Here is a 12,189-nt window from a genome sequence, read left to right as displayed (position 1 = left end):
CACAGGTGCTTTTAGCAGACATCCCATATTTCTTGGTAATAATCTGATCCAAGTGAGCCTTGGGTCCTTTTCATTTGTGAAGTTTCAGTTTGGTTGCCCATTAGAGAGGAGGAACATTTCTTTCACTGTTCTAGTCAGACATCATTTTCTTAGGAACAAGTGAGGACATCCGCGCGGTTGTGCACACGTGCTGCATTGGAGGAGTTGCAGCTTATGTTACCGTGTGTGTGTGTGTATACTGCCCTACAGATGCTGGATTGTGGTGCATGCACTGAAGAATTCTGAGGGTTTGCTTCCCCTGCTGAAATGCTAGAGAGTGGTCGTCCGCGGGAGGAGTACGAGACAGGCACCTGGCCTGTTGCCCACGCTGTGCCCATGGCCTCGGCGAGCCGCCTGTGAGAGGATAATCCGTCTTGGGTCAGCACGGCATCTGGGTGCTTGAGAGCTGCTTGCAGGTGCATCAGGCGCCTGCCACGAGGGGCTGTTTGTGAGACGAGGGTGTGACTTCCTTCCCTCTCTGCTCTTCCCTACCGCTCTGTTCTGCTGGTGGTGCCAGCTGTTCACCAGCCCAGGCACCACTTCTGATGTCCATCGTTTCAGGCTCTCTCCTCTGACCTCTCCCTCCCATATTCTGCCAGTAATCCCCCAGTACCTAGCATCCCTCCCATCTCAGAAGAAAGCGTCTCTGTTCCTTTCCCAGTGCTTTGCTTTTTTTTTCTTAATTTTATTTTTTATTTACTTTTTTATACAGCAGGTCCTTATTAGTCATCAGTTTTTTACACATCAGTGTATACATGTCAGTCCCAATCCCAGCATGTTTCTTGATTGTATTCTTTCTCTCCTTTGCCCCATGGCTAACCCCTCTCTTCTGCCTGCCTTCAGTCTTTCCCCCTCTTCAGTGTACAACATGGTTGAAGCCTCCCGTTCCCAAGGAAATCTCCTCAAACCCTGCTGACCCCTTTCTGCAGTGGCAGGGCTGTCCTTTACCTCAGCACCACAATTCTCAAAAGGGTTCCTGTTGGCCGCCTCTAGATTATTCCTCTGACATCCTGTAGTCCCTTCCTCTTTGCAGCCCTGATTGCGTGTGGCTTGCTCTCCTGAAAGTCGGCAGTTGACTTCTTGATCACCAAAGCTTGGGCCCTTTTCTCGGTCCTTATGCTACTTTGTCTTTCTCTGAAATTTTCGTTTATTCTTTATTCATCCAGTAGGTAATTTTATTGGGTACCTGGTACTGTGTTGAATGCCACAGTGAGAAGGATGATTAAGACACGGTCATGCCATTCAGGAGTGTACATTTGATGGGCAGTTACAGTGCGGTGTGCCAGCTGACATCATAGAACTCTGTAGGACATGCTGGAGTGAGACAGTCCCCCTAACTCAGACCGGCTGGGCCTGGTGACGGGGCTGGGAGTGCTTTCTCTGGGGCAAGCGTCTGGTGTGCCACGTGCAGTTGGTTCTTCTTGCTGTTGCAGGTGGTCTTGGACTGGTGTCCAGTTGTCCTCTCTTGTCAGACTTCCATGCAGTGAGGTACACATACTGGCTTAATTGAAAGTCTCCCTCAAGGTGTAGTTTTTCATAAAGTTTTATTTAGTTAGTTTTCACTTGGCTGAGTTATTTCATTTTGACACCTGAGTATTGGTTAGTATATGACAATTTGTTTAAACTCTGATTTAAACTGCTTGGTAATCCCTGTAGACAGCTGGTCTGTTTGTGTTCCCTGTGAGTACTTGTGAAATAGTTTGTAGTGGTGATTATCTTCTCTGTAAGTATTAACAGGTACACCTCCTCTTTGAAAGAGGAGAATGTGTTAGAATGGCTGCTGCTGCCTTTGTTAGAACCTGTGAAAAAAGAATGTTACCTTTCACCTTTCACTTGAGGGGCGGGGGTTTAGAGTATTAAGTACCTTCCTCCCTTTGTCTCGGGGCACTTCACATCTTTGAATCCCTTGCTCAGTGGCATGTGAGGCTGCTTGTGGTCCAGCCTGAGGTGACCGTACCTGTAGTAGGCTTTGTCCCTGTAGTAGGCTTTGTCGTATGCCGCCGTAACCAAGGCCTGTGTTTGCTGGAGACCGATAGGAAACTTGCTCTGGGATTGCTCCTTTGTTGGTGTGTTTTCTTCAAAGCCACACTGTTGTGGAACCAGCACTGAGACACTCAGAACAAACCCGGTGACTTCCCCTAGCAGGCTGGCCTCGATGAAGTCAGGGAGTCGGTGTCTGTCCCTTCCTTGTCCTGTATTTCTTCTTCGCCACATCACACCTCCTCCCAAGAGGTGCTTCAGTAACTGTGCTTAACTTAGGAGCCAGCGTGTCCTGTACCCAGCAACTCTTTTTGTTTGTTTTCTTGGGGGAAAAAATGGCGGAATTATTTAAGAAAGAAACTTCTGTTTTGATTTTCGTAGGCTTTTTTTTTTTTAATTTTTTTCCCCATTTCCCTTCTTCCATCACTGGCTCTCTCATTGATGAGGCAGACCTTGTCTGTCCAGTTATTTTTCTCTGGCCAGTGCCTCCATCGTTGGGAACAGAGCGGGATGTAGGGTCTGAAGGGGATCATTACATCTTGGCAGGTGGTTGCTTCACCTCATTAATGACCCACTTAGATATGTGTTTTCTACCTTGTACTTGGAGAATTTATTATATTGTAAATGTCGATCTAGATGCTAATGTCTTTGAAAATTAATATTGTATAGAAGTAGTGCCTAGATTTTCCTTTCTCCCTTTGCCATTTGGGTCCGAATGGTCATGCATTGTGAGAAGCATTTGGCACCGTTTAGAATTTGTAAACAATAGTGCTAAGGAGCCAGTGTCAGTTGGAGACTGGTGCAGACACAGTGGTTGATGGCACAATGAATGTATCACTTGTCTGAGATTTTTTTATAGTGACTTTGTCTTCACCCCCTTGGAAGCTCGTATGAACCACAGTTACCTTTTATTGCTCGATACGTGTTGTCTGTGCCAGTCACAGAGCAGCAGGGGAGCAGACCAAGTTGGAATAATTAGATTGAGGAGTGAATGTCACACTTCTAATTTCATTCTCTTTTCAAGGGATTACCAGTGTCCATTTAATAAAATGAGATTAACCCTCTGCAGCAGGAGTATTTGAAAGCTGTCAGTCAGTATAATCTTGACAGCTCAAAAGCAGCAGTGTTCTCAGCACTCTTAGAAGCAGCGTCATGTTTTATTGGCTGAAAGGCTTGACTGCACAGGGATGTGTATGTTTGTGTGAGCGCGTGTGTTTATGTCATTAAAGGTGGATGTACGGAGAGTGGATTTGAAAGAGGAAAAGTTTTATGGACTTAACCATACTATCTGGAAATAATAAACACCATATAATTTACTTTGAGTTGCCGGATACCAGTAATAAAATACCTAAAAATGATGAGACCAAAATTTTAAAATTAAAGAAACAGTTAAAAAGTAAATAATGAGGCATCTTTTCTTGAATGTTTTAGAAAACCTCGGATCAATTCTCAGCTGGTGGCCCAGCAAGTGGCCCAACAGTATGCCACTCCACCACCCCCTAAAAAGGAGAAGAAGGAGAAGGTTGAAAAGCAAGACAAAGAGAAACCCGAGAAAGATAAAGAAATTAGTCCTAGTGTTACCAAGAAAAATACCAACAAAAAAACAAAGTAAGTTCTTGGGTAACTCCGTACAGTACTATATTATTTTGCAGGTGAATCAAAGATGTCTTTTAAATGCCTCTTTTTCTGTCTCCCCATTTAGACCAAAGTCCGATATTCTGAAAGATCCTCCTAGTGAAGCAAACAGTATACAGTCTGCAAATGCTACAACAAAGACCAGTGAAACGAATCACACCTCAAGGTATTTGAAACTAGAGTGAAATACCACGTCGCTGCCCTGATTCACGTGCTCATAATCAAGAGTCGGGGTGGTTTGGTGCCTGTGGGGGTTTGTAGGCTAAGAAGGGGTGGGGTGAAGAGCTGGGGGGGTGGGACTGTTAACTTTCAAAGTACATGCACATAGATAGGAGCTGCTTTTATATCACTGAGTCCAAAACAGGAGAAAGATAAATTGATCATAATTTTGCAGTGGTCTGAAGCTTTGCTAAGTGATGGCGGTTTCGTTCTTGCTACGCTTAGTCGGCAGATTTGGTAGTAAGCGCTGGTATCCGTGCTGGCATTTTAGATTCAGTGCCACAGCGACATACAGTCTGTGTGTGTGGCGGGATGATGTTGGGCCAGAAGTCCTTTGCATCCGTAGCCTATTTCACGGGCTCTTCCCCTGTGGTGTTGCTTTCAGGCCCCGGCTGAAAAATGTGGACAGGAGCACCGCACAGCAGTTGGCAGTAACTGTGGGCAACGTCACCGTCATTATCACAGACTTTAAGGAAAAGACTCGCTCCTCCTCGACCTCGTCATCCACAGTGACCTCCAGTGCAGGGTCAGAACAGCAGAACCAGAGCAGCTCGGGGTCGGAGAGCACAGACAAGGGTTCCTCCCGTTCCTCCACGCCAAAGGGCGACATGTCAGCAGTAAATGATGAGTCTTTCTGAAATTGCACATGGAGTTGTGAAAACTATGAATCAGGGTATGAAATTCACATCTTCCACCTGCCCATGCCGCTTGCACCCCTGGAGAATCTTCTGTGGACATCGACCTCTTAGTGATGCTGCCAGGATAATTTCTGCTTGCCATGGGCATCTGGCCCCCAAGGAATTTCGCACCCTGACGATTACTCTTGACACTTTTATGTATTCCATTGTTTTATATGATTTTCCTAACAATCATTTATAATTGGATGTGCTCCTGAATCTACTTTTTATATAAAAAAAAAAATCTGCTGTGCACAATTTTCCATGTACATTACAACTGGTTTTTGTTTTTGTTTTGTTGGGGGGGAGTGGGGTGGGAGGGGGAGGGAGCTTTTATTTATTGTGTTCACAGACTCCATCCTTTCAGCATATCCTTTTAAGTTTAGTTCTTTCTTCCAGTTATACTATGTACTATCAGTTTTGATATAACTATATATATATAAATATAAAATTATATATAAAGGGTTATTTGAAACCAATCCATGGCAACGCTGGTGCTTGATACACTGTGAAGTGAATACAACATTGAACAGTTACAGATCTGGGACGGTCCCTTCTATGAAAGTGCTGAAATTAAGTTAAAATCAGTCTTACGTGAAGTATGTTCCAACCCACGTGGGAACTTGACTCTCTCATCTGTCTAAAGAGTACTGGACGATAGAAAAATATATATTTTTTAAACAATGTGATCTCAAATTAAAGACTGCTCCAGATAGCCTGCATTTGCGATGGAATAACTGACAAATCACAAGTGGTTTAGTTGGGAGGGCTTTGATCAGTCAAAAGTAACGAAACTAGCTCCAGAATGCCAAGTATTCGTGTAAATTACGGTTACATGTTAACATTGCTGTTCTTACATAAGCATTCATGAAAATATGGTATTCTGTAACTTGAATTCCATCCATTTTCCAGACCTCTAGTCATGTCTGAGGTAAATTGATAAATTGTCTCTTAGTTTTAGGATTCAGACTGTGTAACCTGTATTTTTGGTCCATACAAGAAGCAAATCCCTGTCTCCACTTTGCATGTGGCGTTTTGTTTAATGGAACTTTGTTTGCCTCACTTCCCCTCGTTTCCCTTACCCTACCCATTCAGTTGTGAGAATTCTTTTTCTTGCTTAAAATCTAGTCTTGTTGTTTTACTGAACAAAGGTTATCAACCAGTACATCCAGTCCCCACATGGAGCTTTTCAGTGTTGGGAGACAGTGTCTCAATTCCCTGCTGTGGGAAGGAACTCAGTGGTGAATAAATGGTTGAAGTGCTGGCAGCCAGAGTTGCAGGGAAAGCTCCTACTTCCTGCGAGCCTGTGATCTTTTTCTTCTTCAACATAAAGATAGCTTGAGTAAACTCTCTTTTAAAAAAGATTCTTTTCACTGTCTCTTTTTTAAAACTGTCTTGCAAAAACAAACAAAAAAAGGGGGGGAAAAAAAGACCGCTAATACGAATCCACCCCTCCCCATTTAAAAAATGTTCTGTTTTGCTTTGTTTAGATTTAGGGTCTGTCTTCTCTTTGACTCTTAACATTCATATCCGCAGAGTTCATAGACGTGAGAGTCATTTCAAGCACGGGAACTTGATGTCACCTTCCTTATTTGACGGTACTTCCGGGAGGGCAGCAGATTAGTAATGAAACACCACATTTTGGTGTGAAAAACCTGGTTTGCTTAAGAATAGAAGTAACTTCTGTCTATGGAGGCAACAAGTAAACAGAAAAATTAACAGCTTGATTTGAGTAGCCAACAGGAAGGCTCCTTTCACATTTACATTAAAACTATTCCTTAGTCACTAATGTACCATCATTTAAATTCTGTTCTCAAAGGTATAGATGATAAAGCAGTGCCATTTGTTGCTGTGGTCCCATTCTCAAATGCATGGACAATGTTCCCCCTCTTTTTAAAATACTGCTTGTATCTGGGATGCAAGCTATACTTACCTTTTTAAATACATTTTTAAAGTATTTATTAATGAACCAAAGGAAATCAGATGCTTTCTATAAGCATCAGGATATAGAATACATAGTGATTTGACTATGAATTTTAAATCCACATTTTAATATTAGTGGGGTATTGCAAAGACATTCCTTCTAAAGTTTTAATATTCCTTTTATTAAGGGTCTCAGGGAGGGTGAATTAGTCAGCCATATTTATTTTCCAGAGGTGTAAGGAATTGCTAAGTTTTTTAATTAACTTTTTAAAAAAATTTAAACGTCACCAAACTCATGTGGGTTGCACTGCTTTTGAAACCAGTAAGTGTTGGTTTGCACTTTGTTCAGAAACACTGTACTTTTTCAAAATTAGTTTCATGTAAAGTGATTGGACCCCGAGATTAGTGGGAAAAGCTGGTTCACCAGCTACTCAGAGGCTGCTAATTGATTCATTGCCAGTGTCCTGGTTTTTCAGTTTTGCCTCCGTGATAAAGAATAAATTAAAGAATGGGGAGGGGTGAAGGAAGGGAGGATTGCTTTAGAACAGGTGAGAGGGTGAAATGGCCATTTTGGTAGAAACTGCAGCGCACGGTGGGACTGCTCTCAGCAATCAGATGTTCTTGGGCCCATCCTTTAGCTGCTGTTGTGTATTCTGTTACGGTAGTGAGGTGGTAGGTACTTTAGGCTTTTAATTTCTGAAATTGATGACATCCCTCAGGCATGTATTCTGGAAATGGAATTCCTGTAACTTTCTGCATTTGCAGTTTGCCCTACAATTAGTCGGCAGTGTGTAAAAACACTAGTGTAGATGATAAAGATACATATTAAAAGAGGACCAGAAATACTTGGTATTCAGCGGCACAGTAAGCAGGTTATAAAAACAAACAAAAGCACAGTGTTACGCTTGCAAGTTTCCATTTGTTTTAATACCACACAATCCTTCACGCTCGTGCGTGCGCGCGCGCACAGAGCTTATCTGACCTGCTCTGCTTGAGTCATGCAGTTCAAAAAATAATAATAATAAGGTGTAAAGACATCTTGACACCCACAAAAAATTTTAATCAAAATCTTAAAGTTTCAATCTGGATATTCAAAACATTGGCAGAAGCTTCTGTGAGTTTAGTTCCACTAAGATGTTTCACCTGCCTTATCAAGACCATTCTCAGTCTACTTTTTTAAGCTACCGTATCTTAAATTATTGAAAATTTATTAATTGCTGAATATATAATAACCTTTGCTTGTATGTAACCGAAAATGGTTTAAGAGCCAACATTTAGAGTATGACAATGGAGCTGAACAGTTTTTAATGCGCAAGCAGTTCTGTTCTTGTGTATGACTTGTAACCTTAATTTACTGTGTAAAGATGGTTACATTATTTCCTTAGCTTTGTTTGTTGGAGACAAATAGAGAATGCTTGTTAAGTATGTCAAAACATAATCTTACCTTGTGAATTTTTGTTAATGTATTATACGAGCTATATTTTTCATTTTCCCAGAAAGACAGCTTGTATAACGCTTTTGGAAGTTCCTGCTCTGTAACGTCTTTAGAGCTGACAGTCTGTTAGGTTTGTTTTTTTTTTTCTTCATGCTAAAGTGTCGGTGGTTTTGTGAACTGGTCAGAAATTCACAAGTCTTAAATGTTTTGGGGAAATTTATATTGGACACTGCTCTTTGTCTAGCAAATAAAAGATGTTAATATATTCCTGTTACTGGCATGTGCACGACTATGTTATTAGAAGCCACTTTATCGTTTTCCTGCTTTAAATAGAAATGTCTATTTATGAATTCTGCTTGTAGTTTTTTCACAAATAAAATAGTAAAATTTACATTGAAATCTTTATTTTTGTCTGTGTAGACTTTAGCCTGTAGGAAAACAGTTAACTTTTTGTACTCAGATTTTTCACTTGTGTAATATTCCCCGTAGAACAGGCGGCCAAGAGCTTGAGTTTATCAGATGCTGAAGTTGATTTGGGTGTCTCAGTGCACGGCTCAGAGATGCAGCAGAAAATATAATGGAACCAAAGAATGACCGAACTTTGGAAGAAAGCGAGCTAGTGTCTGTAAATGCATCGTTTGAGGTAGGTTGCAGTGATTTAAGGAAGGAAGTGGAGATGATGGGTAACGATGATTAATTCAGTGCATGACTGAAAACCCTCAGAAGACAACCCGTTTCTGGCCAACTGCAGTTAGGTAAATTGTGACTCTGATGTAAAGGAAATGCAGTGTCAAACCTAAAAGCCCCACAAACAAAGCCGGCTTATTGCCCCGGGCTAGGGAGACTGCTGCTGAGACAGTCACTTGCAAAGAATGTGGAAGTCATTTACAGCACTCGTAAGAGTCATCTGTGATTGCTGTTCTTTGGCCTGAGTCTGCACTTGAACTAGCACGGAGTGGAGGAGAGTATAAATGGTGCAGGACTGTAATTGGAAAATGGGTTTGTCCTGGTAAAAGAAAACGTGGCAAACTTCATTCTTTTTTGTCTTTGCTCCTGGCTCCTCGGGAGTCTTGGGAAGGATCTGGAAGGATCAAAGAGCAGGGAGCAAGTGGTGTCTCTGATGTCTCCCAGGGCTCTCAGATAAGTGATGGGCTGTACCCCAACCCGTCAGCTCTCCTTGATACCTGAGGAGTCCTTTTTGAGGGTCCCTGCTGCCAGTGGCACTGGCACCGCCTTCTGAGGAGCACGGAGGCTGCTTCCCACACCAGGTGGAGGTGTACAGCAAGATGTTGGTCCCTACAGTGAAAGTGCAAGGGTGTCTTTTAGGAAGAGTGGATTCCTTCTGGTTGTGAAGATGAGAAGGGAGGTGAAGACTTCTTCCCTCATGTCTTTAGCTAAACCCCAGCCTTGATACCACCTGTCCAGACCCCTACTGAGGAATACCGTGGCTGGGGTGTGACACCATCGAGGTAAGAAGCTCTAGCTGAATTAATCTTGGTCAAGGGTAGGATGATGTCTTCAGCCGGGAAGTGACCAGGCCGCGCTCTGCTTTCCTTGTCCTGTAACATGGAAACAAGGGCATGTTGACCTCCCAGCAGTTCTGAGGAGCTCCTCTGAAATTTTAACATCATAGCAAGGAAAGCTTCAGAGCCGTTGTCCTGTTAGGCTTAAAACCTCTTGATCAAGGTCTTGTTTGTTAATCATCAAGAGAAGCCAGGTTCTAATCTGACTGCCCTTAGTGACGTTTGTCAGGAAAGGACAGTCTTCATCCCGGCAGCCTGGGGTGGGCTCTGTAAGCGCAGTGGAAATGAACCACTGAATACTGGCAGGGAAGGCTCTGATTTTTCTAGAAAAGATCGTAGGCCATGTCTGGAGAGATTGAAGGGAGGGGGCTCAGGTCTGGGTAGACCCTAGAGTGAAAGTAGGCATCCAGCTGTTGTGTTCTGCCTGGTCAACCTGCCTTCTCTCCAGGCATAAACCTGGAGAGAGGCTGGGGCGGAAGCCAGCTGTAAGGCATCCAGTGCCCGGTTACACATCCACCGTGGTTCTGAAACACAGCGAATAGGGCAGAGTGTGTGGAGACAAGGGCACGGGCTGAAATTGGCCCATTCCTGCAGGTGCTTTTGACCTGGACCACCCACCCTGTTCTCCCCACCTCGAGCTTGTGCCAGGCATCACAGATTGATCACAGTACCGTTTTCCAGCTGAGTTCAGCCTCTGAAACCTCAACACAGCTCTCCAGGCATCCTTACCCACAGCAACCAGGGAACCCTACAAGGTAGTTTAGAATCAACCGTTCAGTTGTGGAGCACTTGCTGGAGCCAAAGGGATTCCAAGCAGAAGGCAGCTGAGAGGCTTGAAGGAGTCAGGAAAGAAGAGAACAAAATATCCAACACCAGCTCTTAACACAGCTCACAGCGGGACCACAGGAGGAGACCGACGTTGAGCACTGTCGCTTTGAGTGCCAGACCAGCGGCCCGCCATGTAGGCTGGACCAGGACCTGCCCAGGCTGTCACACTGGTTCTGCCAACTCGGGGACTCTCAGATGACAGGGCAGAACACCAGATGGGTGTGATTCCTGGAAACAACAGGATACACCTTTGGAGCCAGAACTGGGTGAGACTCCCACCGCCACCTGACTGGGTGACCTTGGGCAAGTCAGCTTCCTCAGGCTCATTTTCCTCACCTCTGAAGCAAACTTCTCCTGCCCTGTTCTCCGCTCCAAGGGGCCATGGGCCAGTGGCCCAGTCGTTGCTTGTATTTTGCTATGTTTCTAATGAAGAGCAAAACTTTTCCCGAACATTCATTCTAAGGCTTCACTGATGTTAACACCAGGAATGAATGAGAAGGGTTTGTTTTGTTTTGTGATTGTCTTATCTTGTTTTTAAATATTTTCTTTATCTGTCCGTCTGTCTTTCTCTCTCTCTGCCACTTCCCACCGTGGAGGCCGCATTTGGAACCACAGTAGCTTTGCAAGGGGATGGCTCGTCTCACCTTCAGGTACCAATTAGTTGCAGAGATAGGAGCATTCAGAGCTGTAAACTGGACCTCCCACCACAGAAGAGGGAAGGTTCTGGCGCTGTAATTGCAGATGGGGAAATCCTCCTGGAACATCTGCGTGCCAGCGTCGTGGCCTTGGCGGGGTGCCGGCTCCCCTCCCTGTGGGTCTGTCCACCGTCACTTAACCAGGGAGGATTTAACGGCCTGCTCCGGCTGTCAGCCGTGCTCTTGAATCCTCTCTCATCTTAGTCACACTCCTGCTTAAGTGAGTCGTTCTCGACTCCCTGGACGCCAGAAGCCTTTCTTCCTGACAGCAGGTGAGATGCTGGCAGCCTCTCGACGGGGACCATCCACTTCAGCGCCTGCGAAAATCCCCACCGCCCGGCGACCCCAGACATCTGAAGATTTTGCTGAAGAGAGTCGGCCGCCACTGGAGGGGGAGGTGTGCTGGGCTGGCGGGCCCAGCGTGAGCCCCGCTCCGCGTGAGCTGGGGCCCCCCTCGCCCCCCCTCTCCCGGGCACCGCTGCCTGGGTATGGCTGGTGCTGCTGGAGGGGAGTGAGGGGCGGGGGCGGGGGCCGCCTGGCGCACAGGAGGAGTGAAATTCGCAAGACCAATTCCGGAAGCGTGGGCGGTGGTGACGTACTACTTCCGCGCGAATTTTCACAGTAAAACGCAGGGCCTCAAAGAAATTTCACATTCTCCATATCCTCCGCTGCCTTGACGGGTACTTCTGTTGAGAAGTTTGAGGAAGCCTGCTATTCTGCTCCCAAGCGCACAGAGCCTAGCCTGAAGAGGGGACGGAGAAGGCGGTAAATATATATTTGACAAGGCGTGGGCTCCAAGGCCCTGCTACGGGTATTTTCTGGTCTCTGGCGGTCGGCCGATAGAGCCGGGGCCTTCTCTCACACATCCGCCCGAGTGCCTCTAAAAAGCCTGGCACTCAACCACGTGAAAGCCGGCCCGTAACTTCCCTCTGTTCTTAGCCGGTCTCTCCCGCTATGAAGCCATCCCCCCTCTCAAAGCCCAGCGTGGACTCTGCTGCTGTTTGGTGGTAAAGGACACAGTTCCAGGACAGCGGCTAGCCGATACCCTCCCCCGCTTCCCCACTCCTCCCCACAAGGAAGGTTCTGGCTTCGCCTTACAGTTCTTCTGGAGAACAGGCTCTCCCACTCCAGGGCCACCAGTCCTGCCGGGAGCTTGCATCCCAAGAAGCCACAGGCCCTGTGGGAGGAGCCGGGATGGTGGCCAGCCTCCCGCCGTCATGTTGAAAGACAACATT

The 12,189-nt window shown here is 45.4% G+C and overlaps 1 protein-coding gene across 1 annotated transcript in view; it reads left to right on the top strand.

Moving 5' to 3' along the window:
• Positions 1 to 8,271, top strand: part of RYBP (RING1 and YY1 binding protein) — a 76,291-nt gene extending 68,020 nt beyond the window's left edge. Inside the window, exons 3-5 of the mRNA XM_060110869.1 lie at positions 3,451 to 3,627; positions 3,722 to 3,820; positions 4,259 to 8,271. Coding sequence (XP_059966852.1) covers positions 3,451 to 3,627; positions 3,722 to 3,820; positions 4,259 to 4,511 — 529 coding nt within the window. The 3' untranslated portion in view covers positions 4,512 to 8,271. The remainder of the gene's footprint in view (positions 1 to 3,450; positions 3,628 to 3,721; positions 3,821 to 4,258) is intronic.
• Positions 8,272 to 12,189: the final 3,918 nt, after the last annotated feature.

This window comes from Mesoplodon densirostris, chromosome 10 (genome assembly GCF_025265405.1).
Source record: "Mesoplodon densirostris isolate mMesDen1 chromosome 10, mMesDen1 primary haplotype, whole genome shotgun sequence".
Taxonomy (NCBI): domain Eukaryota; kingdom Metazoa; phylum Chordata; class Mammalia; order Artiodactyla; family Ziphiidae; genus Mesoplodon; species Mesoplodon densirostris.
Note: the sequence above shows the minus strand (reverse complement) of the source record. Positions and strands in the feature narration are given on the sequence as shown.